The sequence below is a fragment of the Leptopilina heterotoma genome, unplaced genomic scaffold (assembly GCF_015476425.1).
Source record: "Leptopilina heterotoma isolate Lh14 unplaced genomic scaffold, ASM1547642v1 Lhet_47, whole genome shotgun sequence".
NCBI lineage: Eukaryota > Metazoa > Arthropoda > Insecta > Hymenoptera > Figitidae > Leptopilina > Leptopilina heterotoma.
The window spans coordinates 246,531-272,507 of NW_025111098.1; the positions used below are offsets into that span (position 1 = coordinate 246,531).

A 25,977-nucleotide genomic window follows, 5' to 3' on the forward strand; every position below is an offset into this window, starting at 1 on the left:
ATGTTCAAAATTTTTTTTTAAATTCTCGTCAAAATTCCAATTATCTTTATAAATTTAATAAAATTCTTCTCCAAAATTCAGTTATTTGAAAAAAAATTTTAATAAAATTCTACGCAAACATTTAATTATTTTCATAAATAATAAATCTCATCGCAGAATTTCAATTACTTTTAATACAATTTTAATCGATTTTCTCGAAAAATGTTATTATTCTTAAAAAGTTTATTCAAATTCGTCAAAAAAATTCAATATTGTTTAAAAATTTGTTGATAAAATTCTTTATTAGAATTCAATTTTACGAAACATTCAATTGTTTAATAATATTAAATATTATTTAATAATATTTTTTTTTGTATCTAAATAATTGCATTCTCGTAGAATTTTGTATTTAAAATTTTAATATAAATTTTAATATGAATTTTAGATAATAATTGAATATTAAAAGCCTGCATTTTTAGAAATAATTGAATTTTGAAAAGTTTTCAAATTAAAATCTTTAAAAATCTGTATTTTTGGTATTTTTAACTAAAAAATTCTGTAGAATTAATTTTTTTGAAAAACTTTAATTGAATTTTGTTTTTGAGAACTTGAAGTTTTGACAAAAATAATTGTAACAATAAAAAAAAATCCATGTTATTGATAAAAACAAAATTAATATTGAACTTAATTTCATTATAAACATTTCAAAACGGAATTTAAAAAAAAACATATTATAAGCATTTAAAAAAAAAACCAATGTAAATTTTTATCTAAACAATAATACAACTGTTTAAAAGAAAAAAACAATAGTATCCTAAAGGTAAAAATTGGAAGAAATTTTTTATCAACGTCAATTTGAGTTTTTCAACTTTTTCGAAAGAAGTTTAGCAATAAATATAAATTAATTTAATTGAATTTTAAAGTAGAAAGAATTTATTATAGATGAAATCTTGTACTCTTTTACCATTGTGTGTTGGACTTTTCGTCGTGGTGGTTAAAGGTCAGCAATGTTTACAAGATGGTGAACGGGTAAGTTATTAATTTATTTATAATTTTCCATAATTAATTTTTTAAAAACTAATATTCGTTACTGTACCTATATTAGATATAATTAATATTACTATTAATAGATTGATTATTAAATATTAATTTAAATTATTATATATTAATTAATATTATTAATTATTAGGTATTAATAATATACTATATATTTAATTAATGAATAATAACTATTAATTAATATTATTATTTACTATCAAAAATTTATGATCTGGGGGGATCGAACCACTGAACCAAACTACCACTCGCTAATTCACGTGCCTTAACGACTACGGCTATTGTCAATTATAAATTTTAATAAATAGTCTTACGTATTAATTAATATTTATTAAATATTATTTATTGTTATTAACTATTAATTAATATTATGTAGTGAACAACTATTTTACAACTCTTTTATGAACGTCTTGAGTGGAATATTTACTCAGATTTTCGGTTTTCCCTACTTTCATTTTTTTGGGTTTTTCCAGGAGTAATAAAACATCTGTTTTCTTACTCCTGGCAATTACGGACGACAAATGACCTGCGATCCCCCACCTTCGCACTTATTGGTAAGCTACCTTGCAGGTAAATCTGAAAACCTTGTAAAGGATCAAAAATGATCAGTTCCTTCATGTACTTGAAAGAATAAACCCACATAGCACAATAGTATGAGGTAAGGTTATGTTGAGTACTAATCGTAAGGCACATAAGGTTACACAATATTGCTGCGGTAGACCTGAGGTGAACTAAAAACTTCCGCCATGGAGGTAAGGTTACATGTTAGGGTGTGGTGAGTATATATGATAAGGCCATGGTAACCTTACACGTTAAGGTTAAGGTAACCTTACACGTTAAGGTTGATGTAACCTTACACGTTAAGGTTGAGGTAACGTTACATGTTAAGGTTGAGGTAAGGTTACATGTCAAGGTTGAGGTAAGGTAATTATTAAGTTGTAAGGTTGAGGTAAGGTTAAGGTAAGGTTGTGATAAATTTACCAGTTATGGAAAATATTGAAAAAATAATTAATAAATAAATATTCAATTAAAAAGTTAGTTTGTTGCTCCTCTCTATTTTGGAAACCTGACATGAAGCAGAAAATTTTGAAAACAAATTTGGGGGGACTGGGATTTGAACCCGGGATCGACGCGCATAAACCTATCATTCTAACTAACTGAGCTAAGTAGAGAACTGGTAGAAGGAAAATTAATATTGCCTTTAAGGAGTTAATCATCTTCTTGGTTCACCTTAAAGGCATCATTAATTTTCCTTCTGCCAGTTCTCTACTTAGCTCAGTTAGTTAGAATGATAGGTTTATGCGCGTCGATCCCGGGTTCGAATCCCATTCCCCCCAAATTTGTTTTCAAAATTTTCTGCTTCATGTCAGGTTTCCAAAATAGAGAAGAGCAACAAACTAACTTTTTAATTGAATATTTATTTATTAATTATTTTTTCAATATTTTCCATAACTGGTAAATTTATCACAACCTTACCTTAACCTTACCTCAACCTTACAACTTAATAATTACCTTACCTCAACCTTGACATGTAACCTTACCTCAACCTTAACATGTAACGTTACCTCAACCTTAACGTGTAAGGTTACCTTAACCTTAACGTGTAAGGTTACCATGGCCTTATCATATATACTCACCACACCCTAACATGTAACCTTACCTCCATGGCGGAAGTTTTTAGTTCACCTCAGGTCTACCGCAGCAATATTGTGTAACCTTATGTGCCTTACGATTAGTACTCAACATAACCTTACCTCATACTATGGTGCTATGTGGGAAGACTTTAGCCTGACACCTTAATATTTGTCTACTTTATTTTACGCTTTGCCCTCCTACAATTAACTAAATATAAGTTAATATTCACTTTTTAAAAATAATTTTTGTTGTAATGAATATTAAAAAATTAATAATTAAAATTGTTTTTTACTTTTAGTGTCATCTAGATCGTCAGTGCTGTGGGACTCTCAAATGTAGTACAAACGAGAATTGTGTGGAAGTAGGATCAAATTGTGGACAACATGGTCAAGTAGTACGATAAATAATTAACCTCATTATTATATGAAACGATAATTAATTAAAATTCCACTGAATATAAATTTTTTTTTCTAATCCCTATAGTGTCAGAGGCGGGAAGAATGTTGTCGAAATTTCCGCTGTAATACAGACATTGGAAAATGTGTCTCATCAAACTAATCGTTTCGAAATTGGTAAAAGTTACAGATTTTAATAAATTGATTAAAGAAATTAATTAATAATGTCTTTTCGATCAAATGCCTATTCGCTTAAATGTCTATTCGATAAAATGTCTGTTCGAGCGAATGCCGTTTGACCCAGTGACTAATTGATCAAAATTGTCTTTGGAAAAGAATTCACACATGTGCCTCATATTTTTCTTCTGCTAAATTGTAAAGTGTTATTAAAAGCATAAAATATTTTGAATTTTCGCGGCAAAACGACAAGTTGCCCTCTATGAGTAGGCAAATGAACTAAGAGTTTTTGTTTTCGCGGCTTACATCTACATAACCTACAAATACAAAATAATAACCTCCACAAAACGTTTAATACGTTTAATAATTTCTTAATATATTATTTATTAAGAATTATAATGGCCAGTAGCTTAGAGAGCTTTGTGAATCGTATCCTTTTAAAAAATTTACCATATTTTTAAGAATTAATTTATATCACACGTATTTTTCCTATATTATTTTTTTAGATACCGTTTCTATCATCACCTATGATGGTCGTAATTTTATCGTAAGTAAACATTTATATTATATATAAAAAAAATGCTTAAAAATGCAATATATAAATTTTCGTACACTTTAAATTTAATGAAATATTGTTAAATTAATTTAAAGGTATGACTAAAAATTGCAGAATTAATTTTTGTAAACAAAAGTCGCATGTTCGCTTTTATACGTGTTTGCTGTCAGTTTCGTTAGGAAAAAATAAAAATTTCAATTAAAATATTCCAGGGCACATTAAAAGGATTCGATCAGACGATTAATTTAATTTTGGACGAATCACACGAAAGAGTTTACAGCACAACGCGAGGTGTTGATCAGGTTGTTTTAGGTCTACACATAATTAGAGGCGATAATGTGTAAGTAATTCTTTTCAATTTCAACAGGATGATGACTTAAATGTCATTTAATATACAGTTGCAATTTTTCAAACATTACTTAAAATATATCAAGTCATCAAAATTATTAATTCGTATTTGTGTTTAATTCAATTTTTAACAGAATTGAAAAGAAGAGTAAAAATTTAGTCAAATTCACAACGTCTATAATCAACGATCTAGAAGAAAAAGTATATTTTTCGAAGCAAATTTTTATAAACTTTTGTATAAAAACATTTTTAAAAAGTTTCTCTTCTTTAAAAAGTAGAACATTCCCAGAAAAAAATTTTTTGTTTACGAAAAATAAAAATCTATATTTACAATCGATGTTTTCGGGTAATTAACCTTTAAAGTGCTAAGTGTTGAAAAATCACGCTCAGTGCTAACCCCGGTCTGTCAGACCGCTATTCTCTTCTGACAGTTTTTTAGTCATTTATCATTTTTAAAAGACAACTATTATAAATATTTTTTACTTTTTAACAAAAAAAGTCATTTCTGTATTATGCATTTATTTATTTTATAAATGCAGTCTATGAGAACTGTCAGTAGAACTAGCTGCGCGTCAAGTTGCGCAGACGTCACTCATGGGAATGTACTGGAATATACTTTCACTTAAAGCTAACCCCGGTCTCACAGACCGCTATACTTCAAATATTTATTTATATTACAAAATTTAACGAATAAAAATTTTTGAAAAAGTTGTCTCCTAACAGATTTTCATAAAATATGAAGCTACTAAAAAGTTCAAGTTCTTATTATACTTTGAAAAAAAGTTTCAAGCAAAGAAAATTTTAATAGCGGTCTGTCAGACCGGCATAGCACTTTAAAGGTTAATCTGTTCGTTTGAAGTTAGTTGTTTGCTTTTATGTTTTCTAACTTTTTAAATAATTGTTCTTTTTAAATATTTTCAATTTTAAAATGAATGCACTGGAAATCATTGAATTCTTACAAAGACTTTTATCAAAAAATTTGAGAATAATTAAATTCCTTCGAAGAATTTTATTATTTATGAAAATAATGGAAATCTTGCTAAAGATTTTATTAAAATTTTTGAAATTACTGATTAAATTCTTTTGAAAAATTTCTTACAATGTTTTTTACAATAATTGAGTTTTTTTTGAATATTTTAATTAATTTATTTATTTATTCAAAATGTTAACGGGTTAAAAAATGTTAATTGGAAATTTTGTGTAATTGAATTTTGTGAACAATTTCTTTAAAGTTTTTAAAATAATCGTGTTTCTTAATAATTGAAATTAAACATTTAATTATTGAATTTTATTAAAATTTTTAGAAAATAATTAAATTCTTAGAATTTTATTACAATTTTCTAAAATAATTTAATTCATTCAAGAAATTTTATTAAAATATATAGAAAATAATTAAATTCTTTCGAAGAATTATTGACGGTTTTGACAATAATTGGATTCTTTCAAAAAATTTCTTTAATTTATTGAACATATTCGATTTTGTTAATAATTGTAATTAATAATATTACTACCTATTAAAATTTTATTAAAATTATTGATGGAAAATTAAACTCCTTTAAACAATTTTATTAGAGTTTTTGTAAATCATTAAATTCTTTTGAAGAATTTCTGTAAGTTTTTTTTTTAAATATTGTAGTTTTTTGAATAATTTTAATTGGAAATTTTGAAAATAATTTAATTAAACCAAGAATTTTTTCCAACTTTTTAAAATAATTGTGTCTGTTAATAATTATAATTAAATATTTGATTTTTGAAGTCTATTAATATTCTATTAAAAATAATTTAATTCTTGCGGTGAATTTTACTATATATATATAAAAATAATTTAATTGTTTCGAAAAATTTATTAAAATTTTAGAAAATAGATCATTTGATTCTTTAGAAAAATTTTATTAAAAATTTTAAAAAATTGAATTCTTTCGAAGGATTTTCAAAAATTTTAGAAAATTATTGAATTCTTTTGAAAAATTTTATAATGAATTAATTCAGAAAAAAATTGAATTCTTTCGTGAAATTTTATTAAAAATAAATGAATTTTTGCAAAGATTTTTCTATTTAAAAAAATAATATTATCAATTTTTGATAACATTTAGAGAACAATTTATTTAAATCGGAGTTGCCACAAGTCAGGGAAATCAAAAAAAAAAAAATTTTTTAGAGAACTTTATCAAAAAAGCAGGAAAAATATTAAATTTCTAGAATCATTTAAAAAAAATTTGTTTTTTGGTCTCTAAAAAATATTTTTGAAAAACTTAAAAACCTTGTATTCATTTTTCCGAGAAATTTTAATTCACTTTTTCAAAGATATGTACTTAAATTAAAAAAAAATAATTATCAAATTAATAGGAATTTTGTGAAATTAAATTGAAAGAATTATTTTTAATATTTTGAAATTTGAAATTCGAAATTTATAATCAATTCGCTAAACACTCTGAAAGTTTAAAATAATTTTATTTAAAGTTCTGTAAAAATTTGCTTTCAGAAAAATTTTTATTCAATTTTTCAAAAATTTGTACATTAAATTTAAAAGGCAATAACCAAATTAATAGAAAATTTTTGAAATTGAATTAAAAATAATTAATTTTATTAAAGAATTTCATTAAAGATTCTGATTTAAAAAATGTATAATTTTCAAAAATTAGTAAATTTAATAATTGAATTTTACAAATAGTCTTAAGGTCATGTTATTCAGTGGTCACGTGCTCCATATACTTTACTATGGGAACACGTGACCACTGAATAACATGACCTTAAAGGGTTCAATTTGCAACTAAAATAATTTAATTTATGAATGAATTACAATTAAAATTGTTAGTACATTAATAAATAATTTTAAAAACTAAGATTTTTAGTTTTAATAAAAAATTCAAATGTCGAAGAGTTTGAAAAATTAGCTTTGTAAAATATTCCCAGTATATTTTTTTTAAAGATTATTAAATTTTGTTAAATAATAAAAATTTTCAAGAATTCTGTTAAAAATAATTGAAATTCCAAGAATTCTATTAAAAATAATTAAAATAATTGAAAATTAATTAAATAAAAAAGTTAAAATTATTACTGAAGTTTGTGATTTTTGATAGAAACACTTTTCATTGTTAAAGGATCACGAAAAAGGTTAAAATTTTCTCTGTAAATCAGGGCAATAAGAAAATAAATAAATTAAAAATCATTATCTCCTATAAAAAGTAATTGAATTGAATTTTTACAGTGCAATAGTAGGCGAATTGGACGAGGAAATGGATGCTAGACTAGATCTTGCAACGATACGTGCAGAGCCTTTATCTGCAGTAACGCATTAGAATTCAATTTCAAATGGATCGACTCATCCTCTGTTAAATATCGAATAATTTATTTCAAAAAGAGAAATCACAAACATTCATTTTCACTGCATGAGCAAATGAAATTCTTCGAAACTCCATGAAAATCGAATCTAGCAGAAGATGACTCAATACAAATTTATAGTTTTTATTCCACGGTACCTGCTTCATTGCAAGGATCTAATTTTAAATTTAAGCAAAAAATAAAGGAAACCATATTTCTTTAACTACAATCAGGTAAATTATTTATTTACTTTTTAAGTCCGATTAAATTGCACAAAAAAAATTTGTGAATAAACTTTGGAATGTTTTCGAATTCCCTTGAAATTTACAATTATTACACTAAATAATTTATTTTCATATATAGAAAGTAAAATAAAATAAAACCAAAATATCTTAAATGTAATTTGTAAACATAATATGAATAATAAATAAGTTTCGAGTTTTTACAAGCGTAAAAAAAATTATTGAAACGAACGACGAATCCTAAGAACAACTTTTTTTTCCTTCGGGACTATTGATCTATCACAGAGGTAGTCGAAGTAACAATATCTCAAGTCCATAATTTTTTTTCTCTTCTATATTTATCAAATCAGACTTTATAAGTAGACAAATATATTTTGCATTATTTAACGTATGTACATCTTATAAATTAAACGCAATTTATGTATTTATTGTATGTACACGGAAGACGTAAAAAAATAAAGTCGAAGCGAATTTAGAAAATTTCGATTTACTAATTATGCTAATTATGCACTTCTTGATCCGGAGGAATCGTCATTTTTATCCTTCAAATATTTTTCTTTTCCTATCGTCTCCTAAATGTACATTTTTATATACATTCTATAACGTAATTATAATAATAATAATAATATAATAATTGCAACTATATGACAACAATTTTCATCATGAAAAATGATCTAAATTTAAGAAAGTATTGACTTATTTATTTCTCGAGACTGTCGCAACAATTAACACAGCAACTCGAGAAAAATTAGGGCTGAGTTTTTTATTTAAAACAGAAAATCGAATTTCACAATTATTCACTTCATTATAAGAAATCACAGCTAAAACTCTCTAGAGGAAAATAAAAAAAACTTTAAATATCCTTCATCAAAATAATTCACAATTGAATAAAAAGTGAATCGTAAAAATTCAATTTCAAAATTGAAATTTCTTCAATTTTCAAAAAATTCAAACTTTCCCCCTTCAATTTCAAAATTGAAATTTATTCAATTTTCAAAAAATCTAAACTTTTCCCGAAAAAAACAGCGCCCTTTCGCACTCGATTCGCCTCCTTTTGTGTTCGAAGAATTAATAATAAATTATTTAATTAATTAATTCGCTTACTTTAGTGTTCGAAGAATTATTATATAATTAATTTATTTATTATTAATTCCTTTTTCTTTTCTATTAAATATATTATGCAAAATAATAACTGAGTCGTTAGAATAACAAATCCAGAAAATATTTTCGTCTCCTGCGAAATAACAGTAAAAATAATTGCGAACACTACGGAACATTGTTCGTATAAAAGATCTAAACCCTACGATGGTGATCGATTCATTGAAGGCCCATTTTTATTTCGATTTCTTCTCCGCACTCGTCCGCCCCTTCTGTTTTGATTCTGATTCGAATTGTTCCAATCGCCGCCATTGCCAAAGTTCGGTCCATCCGAATTCGGTCCAAAGTTGCGCGGATCACCCGGTCCGGGACCGAAGTTATTGAAATTCCCATTCGAGTAGCCGCCTCCGTTATCAAAGTTGTTCGGACCATTGTCGTTTCCATAGCCCACTAAGGGCCCCGGGCCCAAAAGGCCAACGCCGTTGTTCCGTTGCGCATTGAAACGCGGATCGAAGTTCATTTGATTCTGTCCCATGTTGGGACCCATATTCTGACCCATGTTTGGCCCCATATTCGGACCCATGTTCTGCCCCATGTTGGGACCCATATTCGGTCCCATGTTCTGACCCATATTCGGCCCCATGTTTTGATTCATATTCGGTCCCATATTCTGACCCATGTTTGGACCCATATTCGGCCCCATGTTTGGGCCCATATTCGGTCCCATATTCGGCCCCATGTTTTGATTCATATTCGGTCCCATGTTGGGACCCATATTCGGCCCCATGTTTGGACCCATATTCGGTCCCATGTTTTGATTCATATTCGGTCCCATGTTTGGTCCCATATTAGGACCCATATTCGGTCCCATGTTCGAGTTCATGTTGTGGCCCATCATGGGCATGTTGGAGCCCATCGGACCGCCCATCATGGGCCCCATCATCGCGTTGGGCATCATCATGGGCATGGGCTGCATGTACTGGCCCATGTTCATGTTCATTTCCGGAAGGCCCTGGTGATGCGAAGGGAGGGAAGCATTCATTCCTTGGGAAGTCTGTGATTCGAGAGCCTTGCGCCTGGGGTCCATGCGGACCGGAGGCGGTGACTTTGGAGTGTCGAATTTTATTGGCGGTGGCGACATTGGCGAGTCGGCAATGTCGCTCAGTGAAATGCGGAAGATCTTTTTGAGGCGAGGGTCGATTTTCACGAGGGGATCGTTCTTGCTGAGCTTGAGGCCCGTGTAGTCGGGTCGGGGGATGTCGATCACGTGGACCTTGTAGACGATGGGCGGGTGCGAGCCGATGCTGCCGTCGATCTCGGTGCAAGGCACGTGCGCGGGGACGGGCTTGAAGGGCAGAGTGAGCATTTGGCGCAGGTCGATGTCGGACTTGACGGAGGAGCTGCTGAAGGTGCCGCCGACGAGGCGCAGGTCCGTGTCGCCGAAGTCGGAGAAGCACTGCCGGAGGTCCATGTCCTTGCGGCGGTGGTCCTGGTCGGGGCGGGTGCGGAGGTCCGTGTCCATCGGGGAGTCCATGGCGGTGATGCCCGAACTGTAGATGCTGGTCTCGAGCCGGTGGGAGCGCGGGTCCTTCATCTCGTGCTTGCCGGGCGGCGCGGCCTTGGGCTCCTCGCGGCGCTGCCTGGGATCCCTGGGATCTCTCGGGTCGCGGGCCATGCGCGGATCTCTGGAGGGCGCGGAAGGTTGCGAGATTGGCGACGACGCGGGACTGAAGGACGCGCCCTCGTTCTGGTTCTTCGAGTCCTGCTCTTTGGCGCCCGTCGGCTCCTCGCTCTTGACTTTGACCTCGGCGCTCTCCGCACTGACCGTCGCCGGCGGGCTGGCGTTGCTCTTCGCCTTCAGGGAAGACAATAGTTTCGATACTTCGGCGCTGATGTCGATTTTACTCAAGTCGCCGAGTTTATCGACAAAAGGCGCCGGCTGAGGTATGCTCGGAACTGGAGGACTCTTCTCTTCGACTTTCGGTGGTTCTTCCATTTCCTGGTCCTCGTCGTTGTTGACGTCGATCGTCAAGCTGCCAGCCTCGTCCTTGTCGTCATCGTCGTCGGAGTACCAGTCGTCTTGGCGGGCAGCGTCTTCTTCGTCTTCGTTCTCGAGATTTTTAAAGCTGTCCTGAGCCTCGCGCTGCTGCTGCTGTATCCTTTTGAACAATTCTTGAGCCTTCTTTGGAAGATTCGGCGGCATCTCCTGCGTTTGCGCTTTTGGCGAACTGGGCTTTTCACTCTCCACTTGTTCCGGAACTTCTGGAAGAAGAAAGAATTGTTAAATTTTCAAACTTCGTCATTTCAAACGACTCGAATTAGGTCCGTAAAGGTCCGTAAATTTGCTTCAAGTCCGTAAAAGTCAGTTTTTTTTTAAAAACGGCCATAAAGTCCGTAATTTGTTTGAAAAAGTCAGGCAAGTTCATAAATTGTACAATATAGTTTAGAGAATTTCTAAGACGTTACAAAAGATTGAGATATTCAATTATTTTCAAAAGTAATAAAATTCTTGATAGAAATTTAATTATGTTCAACAAAAATTAAAAATTTCTCGTCAGAATCGCAACTATCTTTATAAATAATAAAAATTCTTCTCCAAAATTCAAATATTATCAAAAATTTAAATAAAATTCTTGTCAAATTGGTCCGTAATTTTATAAATAAAAAAATTTCGCTCACCTTCGGTTTGCTTCAAGTCCTTTTCCTTCTCGTGCTCCTCTTCCTCCATTGGCATTTCTATGACCAAATTGGATTCCTCCTCCTCGCTGTCCTCGTCCACTTTGGACTGAGTAATATTCGCTATCTCGTCTGCTATACTCACTACACGAGGTTTCGACGGCGCCGTGAGCATTTGCCGCAAATCCACGTCTTTTGGAGTTTCCGAAACTGTAGAATTTCTCCCCTTTGACTGTAAAATTATTCAATTATTCAAATGTAAATAACACCCTATAGAAAATCAACGAAAAAAGAAAAAAAGAGAGAAATTACCTGTGCTCGAATTTCATCTTCTTCCACATCTTTCGTGAAATCTTCCTTGGAATTCAATTTGCTTGCGGCGTCATTTTCACTTATTTCACTGTAAAAGTCCATTGAAATTGGATTTTCAATTTGCGGACGTTGATCTTGAACGGCTAAATCTAAAGCGGCATTGGGAAATTGCATTCCGAGTTGACTGACGGACTGCATAAGCATTATTTGTTCGTAAGGGACGCGATCCTCGTCGGAACCCCATCGAGTCTTCTTCCCCGACGACTTTCTCTCTTTCGATGCTGTCGTCGTCGTCGTCGTCGTTGTCGCGGTCGTTGTGGCTGTCGACAACTTTTGCTGCCCACTCGTAGGTTCTTCTTTCGTACACGAATTTTCTAATTACAAAAATTATCCACGTTAAAAATATTGTCAATTAAACTTTGAATATTAAAGAAACACGTGGGGTTTGAATGCTGGAAATGAAACTCACCTTCTTCTTTTTCATCACGATTCGCAATATTCAATTCGAAGAGACTGGGGATTTTTTGACTTCCCTCCTGACCCTGGGCCAAATTCTTCTCCGTGTTGTTGATCATGGTCAAAGCACCATCCCTGCTCAGTCTTGGGAAGTTGCCTAGAATTTCTTTCGGCGCAGTCTCCAAATGTTTGAGTAGAATGTTCTTGACCTGGAGAAGAAAAATATGGATTTGGGTAAATTTATTTGTAATTAGGGGAAAATAAAAGCAGACTTCGCACTCATCTTACTAAAACCTACTATTTACTATTTTTTTTACGTTATGCTCCTTTTTCGCTCCTTTTTTTACATTTCAGCCACTAAAAGTTACTATTTCTGTTTTTTTCGAGAATTTCCACTACTTTAAGTTCGCCAATACTAGAAATCAAAAAACTATTCTAAAAAATTATAATCAAATTCTTTAAAATGATTCAATTATTTTCAAAAAATATTCGAAATTAAATTATTTTCAATATCTAGTATTGTCATCAATTTTCGCAAAAAAATTCAATTATTTAAAAAAGAATTGATAAAATTCATCCAAAATTCAATTATTTTCATAAATAATAAATTTTCCACAGGAATTCAATTAATTTAGAATATAATTTTCAAAAAAATAAATTATTTAACAAAATTTTCTTACAATTCTTGACAATAATTCAATTACTTTCACTAATAATAACATTTTACATGGAAATTCAATTTTTTAAAAAAAATTATTGATAAAACTCTAAGCAAGAATTCAATTATTTTCATAAATAATAAAATTCATAGAAGAATTTGAATTATTTTTAATACTATTTTAAATTAATTAATCGAAAAATTATTTTATTAAATTATTATTATTATTTTATTAAACAATAAAATTCTTCTTAAGAATTTAATTATTTTCACAAATAAATAAAATTCGTCTCAGAAATTCAATTATTTTTGAACAAAAAATCATTGTAAACAAATTGGGATGCCTTTATTTCCATGTTACTTACGATATTTTTTATTCATAATGCACAAAAGTGTCATTCACTTGTTCGACTTATGTGAAAATGGCGGCCGTTTTCTCCCTTGGGGAAAAATAACGCATGGGATCAGCGGTTATGTTTGCACATGGGAGAAAATGGACGCCATTTTCATATGGTCGAACAAATGAGTGACTTTACTCCCTGTCGTCAGCTATCTAAAAGCGTCATTTTTGTGCATGTGGGATAAAAAAATATTTTTTTAAATTTCTTTGAAAGAATTCAATAATTTACAAAAATATTAGAATTTTTTACAGGAATTCAATTATTTTTAAATATTTTAATAAAATTGTTCGAAAAAAATCAATTATTTTAAATACAATTTTAATTAAAACTTTATTTTGAAATAATTGAATTATTCTTTTAGCTTTTAATAAAATTATTCCCAACAATTCAATTATTTACATAAATAATTCTTCGAAAGAATTCAATTATGTCGATAAATAACAAAATTGTTCTCGAAAATTCAATTATTTTTGGGCATTTTAATAAAATTCTTTGCAATATTCAATTATTTTCCTAAATAACAATATTCATCACAAGAATTCAATTATTTTTGAAAGTAATAAACTTCTACTTGGAAATTCAATTATTTTTAAAAATTCTTATAAAATCTTTCGCAAGAATTCAATTATTTTCATAAATAATAAAATGCTTTTTAGGAATTTAATTATTTTCAAAAAAATGTAATAAAATGCCACACAGACATTCAATTATTGTCAAAAATTTGAATAGAATTCTTTGTAAAATTTAATTATTTTTAAAAACTTTTCGCAATTCAATGATTTTCAATATCTACTATTTTCATAAAATTTCCAAACAGAATTCCATTATTTAAAAAAAATTTTGTAAAAATCTTCGTAAGAATTCAATTCTTTTCATGAATAATAAAAATTGCTCAGGAATAAAATTTTTTAAATTAGAATTTGCATAAAATTAGTCGAAAGAAATGAATTTTTAAAAAGTTTTTATTAAATTCTTATCATGAATTAAATTATTTTTATAAATATTTAAATTCTTCCCTGAATAATAAAATTCGTTGTACTAATTGTATTTATTAGCAGGATAAGAAAGAAGTAAATATTTTTGTTGAAAATTAGGAAAAAGTCAGGAAAATAAAATATAGAATGGAATTTTTGTCAGTTTTGTGAAGTGCGTCTAAAATGAGTTTTTCGGTCGTCAAGTTTAATTTTTCGACAGCTACTTTTTTACTACATTTTTTAGTTTGAAAGCTATGTACTTTTTGCTACTTTTTAAAAATTAATTATCGAGTGCGAAGTCTGTGGCTGGTAAAAAAAGGGATCATTAAGAATGAAAAAGAAAAGATAAATTTGTTGAAATTACCTGCTCGTTGAGAGGCTGATGAGAGAACTTGCAGTTCTCCCCTTGGCCGCACTTTAACCCTGTATGAAAGAATTTGCATGGAAAGTCATGATGCATATAAAGACATTTATCCCTTTTAGCACAACAATCCATGAGATAAAATTTACACAACTCCATCTTCCGCGGGGGCAGCGCATTGTGCGAGTACGGACAGTCATCTCCCCGGTGGCACTTTCCCTGCATGTAGTAGCTGCAAATCGAGTCGGGATCTTGATTGTGGTCGTTGTTCTGGTTCTGGTTCCTCCGGCCGTTGCGCTCGTTGCGGTTCTGGCTTCGCCCTTTGCTCTTGCCTCCGCCGCCGCGCTCGTTCTTCCCGCCTCTTCGACCTGAATCCAAAGAAATGCCAAACTTTAACGAAATTTCGCTAAATTCTCCAAAACTAACGCTAATTTGTCAAGGGAATTCATTTTAAAAGCACAATCTCAAGAGAAATTACCTCGGGAATTACGCTTATTGTCGTTGTCTCGGTGACGATTCGAACTCGATCGGTCGTCGTAGTCCGAACTGCTGTCATAATTGTCATGATCGTTGTTCCTCCTCAAGGGCGAGGAATTCTCGTGGGATCCTTTCCGAACGGGAGAAGCTCCCCGGACGAAAAGCATCTCATCATCGTCCTCGTTTCCATTCTCTTCGTCGCTGACCTTTCTCCTCTGAAACAGATAATAAAATCAGATTTCCGTTCGACTTTAAGGCGCAAAATTAGTCACTTTAGTAAATTAAAACTATAAAAAAATGTCGAAAACAAGGTTGCCAGAAAAATGTAATTATGTTTTTCCCTGATTTCCAGACAAAATTTTGACTTTTTCTCTGACCTTGAAGAATATTTTGATTCACTCTAAAAATTATTAGATACTCAAAAAAATGTTCTATTACATTTATTTACAAATTTCTTAAAAAGTAAAATTATTCGAAAACACCAATAACTTCATTTTTAAATAAATATTTAATCATTATTATTTTTTAAAAGAATTAACATTTTCAATTATTTCAAATTCAAACTTTTATGAAATCAAAGAACTTATAAGAATATTATTATAAAACATGAAGATATCGATCACTCCGAGTCTTCGACTTGGAGCAATCGGTATCTTCATGTTTTATAATAATTAAAGATGACCGAGTGATAAAATAATTATATAATTTTTTAATTTTATAATTTTCTTATAAGAATGTTGTGACTATAACTTATTCATAATTATTTTCAACATTTCAATTCAATTATTATTTTCTACAATTTTTAACTAAAATTCTTATAGTCAATTATTTTTAATCATTTTGGGAAACGTTATTTGCAAATTTTAAAATCCATTTGTTTACAATATTCAATTTTACGAAATTTTGATTATACGAAAATTCTTCAATTAAATTTATAATCGAAAATAAAACATACAAATAATTTCAAAAATAAATTCAATTAAACCTTTTCAGGAAAATTAATTCTACAGAATTTTTAGTTACAAGAACGAAAAATTCAGATTATCAAAGATTTTAATTTAAATCCTTTTCAAATTTCGATTATTTCTAAAAATTCATGCTATAATGCTTTTAATCTAAAATTTTAACAAAAATTAATTTTTAAATGAATTTTTATTAGAAAATTTTACGACAATTCAATTATTTAAATACAAAAATAATTTATTGAATAATTCTCATAAAGAATTTTAATAACAAATTTTTGAACTATTGAATTGATTTGACAAATTTTAATAAAATTTTTAAGAATTATTACATTTTTCGAGGAATTTGATTAAAATTGTAAAAAATAATTGAAACTCTGAGCGGTGAATTTTAGTATTTATAAAAATAATTGAAATTTCTAAAAAGAATTTTATTATTTATGAAAATAATTAAATCACAGTAAAAATTTTATATAATTATTTATAAAAGTAATTGAATCTCTGTAAAATTTTGCCAAGAATTTTATTAAAATTTTTAAAAATAATTGAATTTGGGAGATGAATTATATTATTAATAAAGATAATTAAACTTTTGAAAAGAATTTTAAAAAAGTTTTAAACATAATTGAATTTCTGCAAACATTTGTAACTTTTTCAAAATTCAGTTTTTTAAGTGTTTTTAACTAAAATTCTTTTATAAATTCATTCTTTTTAATAATTAAATAAGTATTAAAAATTCAGATTTGCAAAGATTTTAATTTGAAACCTTTTCAAAATTCAATTATTATTATCTAAAATTTTAAAAATCATTAAATTGAGGAAAATTTTTGAAAATAATTAATATTTTGCCAAGAATTTTATAAAAGTTTTTGAAAATAATTGAATTTTGGAGAAGAATTTTATCATTTATAAAGATAATTGAAATTTTGACAAGGATTTTAAAAAAATTTTTGAACATACATAATTGAATTTCTGCAGAAAATTTTATTAGTTTTGAAAATAATTGAATTTCTGCAATCATTTGTATTTTCTCTAAAATTCAATTATTTTAGTATTTTTAACTAAAATTCTTTCATAAATCCATTATTTTTAATAATTAATTAAAAATATATTAAGAAATGTAACTAATTTTTTTGAAGAATTTAAATTATTAAAATTTTTTTAAATTCTGAGTTCTTTAAAATTTTTTAATTAAATTCATTGAAAATTGAAGTTTTCTAAAATTTCAATTTAAAAGCTTTTGAAATTTTCAATTTTGAAATATTTAAGTAAAATTATTCATTAAATAATTTAATATTTTTTCTAATAATTTAATAATAATTGAGTTATTTGAAAATAAATTATTGTCATAAGTAGAAAAAATTGAAGGTTTTCTATTAAAAATCGTGTCAATTTTATAGTGTATCAGGCAAATTAAAAAGTCCAAAATTTAGAATTTTCTTATGAATTCTAAAAATTCAATTTTTTTCAGTACTTTTAATAAAAATTTCTGACTCTCTCCTAATTTCCCTGATTTGTGCCAACTTTGTATTTTTTTTTAAAGAATTTTAATTGAAACTTTTGAACATGACTGTTTTCTTCAAAGTGTTAAAAATTTTGAAAATAATTGAATTTTAAAAAATTATAATGAACAAATTTTATAAATTACTTTTTTCAAAAATATTTGTAATATAATTTTTAAAATACTTTTTTCCCTTAATTTCTATTCTTGCAGATTTTTCACTAAAATTTTAAGAATTTTATTTTTGCAAAATTTTCAATTAACCCTTAAACCGCACCCTGGGTGTGCGACACCCATATTCTAGCTTTTTACTCTAATATTTCGGTTAAGTTCGTAAAAATTGAACATGTGTCGTTATTGGACGATACATTTTGTACTTAACTTTATGTTCCGTGAGGGACATTAGTCTTCCAAGTGTCTTTGTGTATTTGATAACTTTATGAAGTTGTCGGCGAAAAATTTCTGCTTGTTTGACACCCAGTTTTTGGTTTAAGGTAATTTCAGTAGTTTTAAAAAACAATTTTTTAATTATTAAAATTAAATAAATCATTATATATATTATATATAATATATATATAATATATATTAGATGTAATGAGCTATACAAGATAATTTTTCCGAAAGATAATATCCTATTCCAGCTTGGAGAACACACTTAAAAGTCCCCGGGTGTCGCACACCCAGTGTGCGGTTTAAGGATGGATTCGGCAGTGTGCGGTTTAAGGGTTAAAATTCTTCAAAAGTTGATTTTTAAAAATTTTAATAAAATACTTGAAAAAAATCAATTATTTTCAATTAAATTCTACAAAATTCCAATTATTCAAAATCAGTTTAATTGTATATTTCGAAAATTTAATTCGAAAAATTATTCAAAAATATTCAAAAATAATTTATGAAAGATTTGTCTGTAGTTAATTTTGACACTATAAAAATCGAAATAAGTTGTTGCGATTTATACTAGAAATGTAGTATTTAGTTTCAATATTTAGAAGAAAAGTCGAGAGTCGCAAGTTTTGAAAATAAGTCAAAAAAATTGCACTTTTTGAAAATAGTGGTAAAAAGTGGAAAAATTCATAATATCCGAGGCCTGTAAAAACTTGTCCCAGAAATATTATTCAATTATTCTAAAGAAAAAAAACCCACTTTCTGTTCCTTCGCTCGCTCCTCCTCCTTATCGTCTCTCGTCCGTTTTCTGCTTTTACTCCTGCTACTTCTGCTCGATTTGGAATTGCTCTCTTGGTGTTTGGGTTTGTCCTTATCTAGAGCCGCCTTGATGGCTTTCTCGACATCTCCAGCCCAATCTTCCGTTGGGCCTTTACTGGACTTGCTCGACCTATCGTTACTCCCCGACCTTTGGGAAGATTGCTTCTTGCTCTTGCTACTTTTGCTATCGTAACTTTTCGACGAGGAGCTTTTTGAGGAGGAATCCTCCTTGCTTTTTGAGGATTTTGAAGACACCACCGGTTCGGATTTTGGTGTTGGTGTCGGCGTTGGTGCTGGAGCTGGAAGCGGCACAACTTCTTCGTCATCTTCGTCCGAAGGAATCTCACCGTCTTCCAAGTCATCATTATCATTGTCCGGAGTTCTAAAAATCATCAATTTTCATCTTAGAAAATAATTTTTATTTCTTTCGATTGATTTTTGTGAATAAACGATAAATTGAATAATAATAATTATTATTATCATAGTATTAAATTATAAATTAATAAATTATTATTATAATAATAATTTTCTGAAATTGTGTGGTACTTGGCTTTTCTTCGACTGATTATTCTAATTTATGCTAATATTCCACTAATTGCGTGAGAAAAAAACAAAATATCTATTTTTACTTTTCTTTCTATTGTTTTTGACCCTTTTGGCAAAAAAAAATAAAAAATCGCCTACTTTAAAACTATTATTTTTAATAATATTTGACAATAAATGTTGTCAAGAGTTTTAAAACTCACACTGCTTTGTGTTTGTTGGTTATCATATTTTGGTTGCGGTTATCATACAAATTGAAAATGTTAGTGGAAAAAAGTGTACGAATTACTACTGGTAATAAGATAAAATTTATCAAGTGGCTCGCAGAATTCGCTTGATAATGTAAAACTGCCTTGAAAATAAGAAGCTAATATTTTCAGCCGAGAACAAAAGTTATTCCTTTTCTTTTCTATAAATACCTAGACTACATTTTTCATTGGAACGAGACTGTCACGGCTATAGGAGAATCTTAATCCATTTCATCATTATTCTTTTGTTTCGCCTGTCACACCCAAAGGGGATTATTAGTGCGACTATTAATAAAAAATTAAATCAATATTAGTGTTCGTCTTTCGAAAAAGCGTAAATAGGATTATAATACAATAAAACTTAAAAAGTAGGATTTACTAAACTATTAGATTGAAACTGAATAAATATTTTCAATCTCTTTCAAAAAATTTTGTGTCGAAATATTTAACAATCGATTTTACAATCTTTATGTGGAAAAAAAGTTTCAACTCGTTTTGGTGATTCTCTTTTTTTCTCTTTTCCCTTTTTTTATCAACTTAAATTAATAAAATCCCCTAAATACCTAAAATCATAAATTTTCTCTCCTTTTTCCCTTTTAAAAAAAAATTTTTAAATTGTCTTTTTTTGTAAATTAGAAAATATTTTAGTTTTTTTTGAAGAAAAAAATTTTCACTTTTCGAAAAATTCGGAAAAATTTTAGTTTTTTGAAACTTAAAAATCTTTTTATATTATTTCTCAGAGGTTTTAAACTTAGAAAAATTTCCATAAAAAGTAACAAAGAGAAAATAACTTTTTTCTTCTGAGAAAAATCAAAATTGATTGAAATTTTTTGACAAATTGTATTAATTTCAGAATAAATTTTACTAAATTAAAAGTATATTGAACTAATTTTCAATAAAATTTACTACAAATATTTACTATAAAATTTAATATAATTTGAAAATAATAAATTTTGCTATTGAAAATTCTTAGTTTTAGTGTAAAAATTTCACTATTTTCAAAGGCAATTTTTTTTTCATAAAAATTAGAAATATTTATTTAAAAAATAGTAAAATTTTTACTCTAAAACTAAGAAGTTTCAATAGCAAAATGCAAAGTTTAAAAGTTAATTTTTTTAATAAAAATTATTCAAAATTTCCTCGAACATTACAATTAGCTATTAAAAATTCTTGTTTTCAGAGTAAATTTTACTATTTATAAAGTAAATATTTGTAATTTTTATAAACAAAAGAATTGTCTCTGAAAATAGTGAAAGTTATTCCAGAAATGCAAATTTTTATTTCAAGTCTCAAGTATAATTCATTAATCTTTTTCTAAACTTTACTTCGTATATATATAGTTAAATACACATAATTTTTACTTGTAATTGGAAAATTTTTTTATTTTTGAACTGAATCCCATTTTTGGAAAATAAAATTCCCTTTTTTTACCTAATATTACATGAAAAAATTACTGTGATCCCTGCATTTCATTCTTTTTAATAAATAAATAATATTTCAATCGACTAAGTCAGGGTGGTCACAAGTTTCAGTTTATCAATTCTCTGACAATTTACTGACATTAAAATTATTTTCTCTGCCAAAATTCATTTTACAAGAAAGCAGGAAAAAATTTTAAGGAAAATATTTTCAAAAAAATTATAATAAAGAAATTCTTAGATACAATTAATTTTTAAAAATATTTTTAACTAACTTTTGAATAATTGAATTTTTGAAAAATATAAATAAAAAAAATCAAATTTTTGAAGAATTTGAATTACAAATATAATTATGATTTCTCCGAAATTTTTATAAATTTTTATTTTGTTTGTTGTTGATAATTGAATCTTGAAAAATTGTGATAAAACAATTCTAAGAATTAGAATCAAAATAGAATTGAATTCTATTTTAGAATTTTGTCAAAATACACAATTCTAAGAATTAGTTTTTAAAAATATTATTTTAATGTAATTTTTCGAAAATAATTGAAGAATTTTTGTATAATTTAAAAAAGACTAATTAATTTTTTCAAGAATTTTAATTAAAAATTTTAAACATGATTTTTTCTCCAAAATAATTCTAAAATGTTATAATTGAAAATACTGAAAATATTGAATTTTAAAAAATTAGAAGCTAATTTTGATTAATTTTCATTTTTAAATTTACATTTTAAGATTTTTCATTAACATTTTTGATAATTCAATTACATATTTCCAAAATTTTCAATTAAATTTCTCCAAAAGTTGAATTTCAATTGTATAATAAAATTTATGAAAAAATCAATTATTTTCAATTAAATTTTACAAAATTTCAATTATTCAAACATATTTAAATTATAATTATATTTAAAAAATTTAATTATCTTAAAAAAATTATACAAAAATAATTTTTGAAAGATTTGTCTTTAGTTATAAATAGTTATGTATAAAATCAAAATAAGTAGCATTTTATAGTAAAAATGTTATTTTGTTACAATATTTAGAAGAAAAGTTGAAAAAAGCCTCAATTTTCTTAATATTTCTCTGCCAAAAAATTTTTTTCCTGTCATTTCCCTGACTTTACTGACATGTGGCCACCTTGTAAGTGCATTGAAAAATATTTCGACAATAGACAAGTAGTCGGTTATTTGAATCAAATAATTTTTCTTCAGTGTATAAAAAACATTATTTCAATCGACCATAAATAAATAAATCGAAGTAATAAAAACAAAAAATAAATCGTATTGAAAATATTCGAATAAATCAAAGAAATCAAATTTAATTGATTTAAATAAAAATTATTTGACTCAAATAAATATTTTTTCGATAATAGACATGTAATCGGTTATTTGAAAGAAATAATTTTTAAATAAACAATATTCCATTCGATTAAGCTCTAATGTTTATTTATGTATTTTTTCCATTACTTTTTATTTTTGAAAACTTAATATTAAGAAATATTGCAATAATTCACTTTGCTGACGAGCGAAATTTTTTCGAAAAAAGATTGCGATTGATAAAGTTTTTTTTAAATTGAAACAGCTGTAATGCTTCATTCTTTAGATGTAATAGAGGGATTCACATTTACTACCTTTTTAAAATAAGTTGACCTTATCCTCCTATACAAATTTACTTCCCACTTGGATCGATAAATGAACCAAATTAAAAATCAACTATTTTTTTTACAACTTTTTACAACAAAAGCGAATAATCAGAATTTATATTTTTTTCAAAGTTGTTTTCGTTTAAATCCCTTTTTTTCGATTGACTTCAAATTTTTTTAAAAATTTTGCTCGTGTTATTAAATATTTATTTTTTTTACTAAAATAATAAAATAGAAAGAAAATAGAAAATTTAGAGAAATGAAAAAAATTTAGAGAATTAAATTGACAAAGAGAAGAGAGAGAGAGTAAATAGAATTTTAGTAAACAAGGAGATGGAATGTTATAACTTGTCTAGTTGTTAGTAAAATATAAGCAGATACTTTGTTCATTACGCAAGATTTATTTTCGTTACTTTCAATGCACCAAAATAGAATTTTTTTCAATGAGTGCTTAATTATTGGTTAGCACTAAAATAAAGCACTTATTTATTAAAAGTCAAACTGTGAAGAAAAATTTTAAGCTCTTGAGAATAATGTATAATAATTTTTCAAGTAAAAAAAAGTTTTCCTCTTTTTTTGGAATTTAGAAGGAAAATTTAATTTCCTACGTCTCTGGTTGTGAAATATTGAATTATTGAAATGACCCACTTAAAACTAAACAGTTTTGAATGAAATAAGTCAACAACCTGTTTAAAGAGACATCGTAGTATTGAGTGCGACGCGACTGAGCAAATACGTTATAGCTGGAGGTCTGAAGGACGTTTCTCAAAACGTACTTGCAACATTCGACCTCTTTGTTTTTGGGCAGAACCCAAAACAAGCCTATATACAGTCAGCGTCATTCTCAATCGCACTAACAATAATAATAATAATAATAATAATCAATTTTTAAAAAATGCAAAAAAATCCTAATTTACTCTTATTATTTACAGAGCTTGTCCTCCGGAAAAAATTAATGAAAATTCTCTTACCGTTTATCAGGAACATTAGCATAAACATCATAATCATTATCATATCCTCATCGAGATAAAAAGCCTTGTTATTGCCAAAGCAACCACACATTTCAGAGAATGAATTTCTTGAATGGATTTTCAATCGGCATCATTATAGAATATAGAGTTGCCCTGACTGTTGTCAGTCTGTGTTAGTGTTCATGAAAACGTGTACATCTGAATAAATTTACACAGATGAACACGTTTTTTTTCGTGTGTATTCTTATCGCTCCCCCAACACCCCTAAGAATTCTCTACTTAAAAAAAATCAATATCTCCTTTACCCTCCTGACAATGAAAAAAAAGAACCAAATATGTCGCGCAACGAGAATTGCGTAACAAATTGCGTCTCCCTCCCCACCTCTTCCATTTAACTCCTCAACCAATACCAATTTATCGATCTGACGATATGTCAGATTTTAGAACAAAAATAATAAAAAAGAAAACTAGAATAAAAAATCCTAGACAAAGGCCGATTGAAAAAGGACTCAGGGACTGTTTCCCTTCCGATCGGTCTTTGCGAGTCTGTCAAGAAATGATGATTTTAGATTAAAAATAAGAAATTAAAAAAAAATCGATTTTTTGGAGAAGAAGGCGAGACCGGGGCATTAGAGGAGCACGAACATAATTTTTAAACACGGAGCTGTATAAAAGTCCGAGTTTCTTTTTTTCATTTTGATGAATAAAAAATGAGGCAAACCTTTGGATTAGAGTCTCGGCCGCGAAAACACTCTCTAGAGCCATTGTTTCCCGATCGGAGATCGATCGAGTTTTACCATGTGCCACTATACGAACTGTTTGATGATCATTCGATCGATTGGAGCAACACTCGACAGCTTTTTCTTATTTTTGAAATCATCTGACTCTGACATGAAAAATGCTCTATAGCTCTACACAAAAAACGCGTCAATTCTAATAAAAATTATTACATTTAATTATTTTGAATTATTTATTCGACGGTAATGCGAGCTATTTCTTTCTCTCTCTCTCTCTTTTTTTACAACATTAAAAGTTGCCTCTGGCTCTTTTTCCCAAAAAAAAAAAAAATGAAAAATGGAAAGCAAAATACACTAAATGTACGGAAAATTGTTCCACTTGTCTTTCTGCTGGTCAATTTAGGAAAATGGCGCAGCCTTTTTCTCAACGACGCGTCATGCGAGCTGACGTGTCAAATACCGAATACATCCGGTTTATCTTTGCAATAAATGTATCTGTGTAAATCAATGCGAGTATGTAAAAGAAAGAGCGTTAGTCTGTAGGATTGTCGACAGTCTTACGAAGAAAATGGCGTCTATTTTAAGCTATGTATTTGTGTTCGTGTGTGTGTGAAGGTAAGGTTAGTACATGCAGTGTGTATGTGTATGTGTGACGCCCACGAAACAAAACTTGTTCGTGTGCGTATGTGTGTTTATGCGTCAGCTTTCAAATTCCACAAGAAAAAATATCTTCAGAGCTGCAAAACTTGAATTTTTTCCCCGGACTTTTAAAAAAGAGAGAGAGTCTAGCAAAAAAAATGGCTCGCTATTGATCCGTCGTTAACTCGTGAAATAAACGCACGTTTTTGGCTTTTATCAAAAAAAGTTAATAGCGAGCTTGCCGCGGAGTGTCTCGTGTGTCGTAAATTTTGTAGGTGGTAAAATCAGTGCTTTTGCGTTGTTGTTTTTTTCGGTGATCAGATTGATACATGGGCGATCAATGCCACAGGTAGAGCGATGAGTACGATCGGCAGGTAGAGCGGATTTACAATGTCAGCAGTAATTATAAAAATTGTTGAATGAATTAGCGGAACTTGAAAGTTAACTAAACATGGCCACATCTGGAACTATTCTGAGCAAACGGTCGAACAACGCGAGGAGAGTTCTCTCCAGGTCACAAGGGATAGAAGGGAACACGCTCGATTTCGACCAATTGAGAGGCGAGATTTCGGCACGTGATGACCCCCACTTTCAATTTTCAACCCCTTCCCCAAGATCCTTTGGCATCCGGAGCTTTGATCCCTCTTCTAACCTCTCCCGTTGTACTGCCAGTGTGAGCATTGCGAGTGCCACACCCCTCCCCCCCCTCAAACAAGATGAAATGAGCGCTTTCTGAATTCCTGTAAAATCGCAGAACCACTCAAACCTAACGCTCATTGGTTAATGTGCGAATGTAGCGTGCGTGGAAAAAACATTGGGCTAGAAAAGAAACAACTTTGCCTTTGTCTTTATTTTCTGATCGTTAAACTTGCTTGTCATTAGTAGGTCACTGATTCACAATCATTATATATGTATTATTTACTTATTTTACCCCATTTTTTATTTACATCTGTAAAATATGTCCAGACTTCGCACTCGATTATTAATTTTA

At 28.8% G+C, this 25,977-nt stretch overlaps 2 protein-coding genes across 5 annotated transcripts; one reads left to right on the top strand and one right to left on the bottom strand.

The window, feature by feature from the left end:
* Positions 1-2,852: 2,852 nt before the first annotated feature.
* LOC122507522 (U6 snRNA-associated Sm-like protein LSm8) lies at positions 2,853-7,761 on the top strand. Its single transcript, XM_043620280.1, has 6 exons — positions 2,853-2,887; positions 2,969-3,064; positions 3,154-3,671; positions 3,749-3,789; positions 4,011-4,138; positions 7,355-7,761. The coding sequence occupies exons 3-6, from the start codon at positions 3,641-3,643 to the stop codon at positions 7,443-7,445; spliced, it is 291 nt and encodes a 96-aa protein (XP_043476215.1). The 5' UTR covers positions 2,853-2,887; positions 2,969-3,064; positions 3,154-3,640; the 3' UTR covers positions 7,446-7,761.
* Positions 7,682-25,646, bottom strand: LOC122507521 (protein suppressor of sable). Of its 4 annotated transcripts, none has more exons than XM_043620277.1 (9): positions 25,189-25,645; positions 24,332-24,521; positions 18,729-19,170; positions 15,124-15,337; positions 14,649-15,013; positions 12,265-12,460; positions 11,796-12,169; positions 11,487-11,715; positions 7,682-11,069 (listed from the first exon to the last, which is right to left on the bottom strand). In XM_043620277.1, the coding sequence occupies exons 2-9, from the start codon at positions 24,373-24,375 to the stop codon at positions 9,010-9,012; spliced, it is 3,924 nt and encodes a 1,307-aa protein (XP_043476212.1). In that variant the 5' UTR covers positions 24,376-24,521; positions 25,189-25,645; the 3' UTR covers positions 7,682-9,009. The 4 variants fall into 4 exon arrangements, with proteins under 4 accessions (XP_043476212.1, XP_043476213.1, XP_043476214.1 ...); XM_043620278.1 differs by having other exon boundaries at positions 24,332-24,543; XM_043620279.1 differs by having other exon boundaries at positions 7,682-11,066; positions 24,332-25,646.
* Between the last annotated feature and the right edge of the window lie 331 nt (positions 25,647-25,977).

Bases quoted from the DNA above. Each gene is read 5' to 3' on its own strand.
- LOC122507521 (XM_043620277.1), bottom strand. From the start codon at position 24,375: ATGGCTCTAGAGAGTGTTTTCGCGGCCGAGACTCTAATCCAAAG. The intron at 19,171-24,331 runs GTTTGCCTCATT...GATGATTTTTAG, and splicing joins GCCGAGACTCTAATCCAAAG to AACTCCGGACAATGATAATG. The intron at 11,070-11,486 runs GTGAGCGAAATT...TTCTTCTTCCAG, and splicing joins GGACTTGAAGCAAACCGAAG to AAGTTCCGGAACAAGTGGAG.
- LOC122507522 (XM_043620280.1), top strand. From the start codon at position 3,641: ATGGCCAGTAGCTTAGAGAGCTTTGTGAATC. The intron at 3,672-3,748 runs GTATCCTTTTAA...TTATTTTTTTAG, and splicing joins CTTAGAGAGCTTTGTGAATC to ATACCGTTTCTATCATCACC. The intron at 4,139-7,354 runs GTAAGTAATTCT...GAATTTTTACAG, and splicing joins ATAATTAGAGGCGATAATGT to TGCAATAGTAGGCGAATTGG.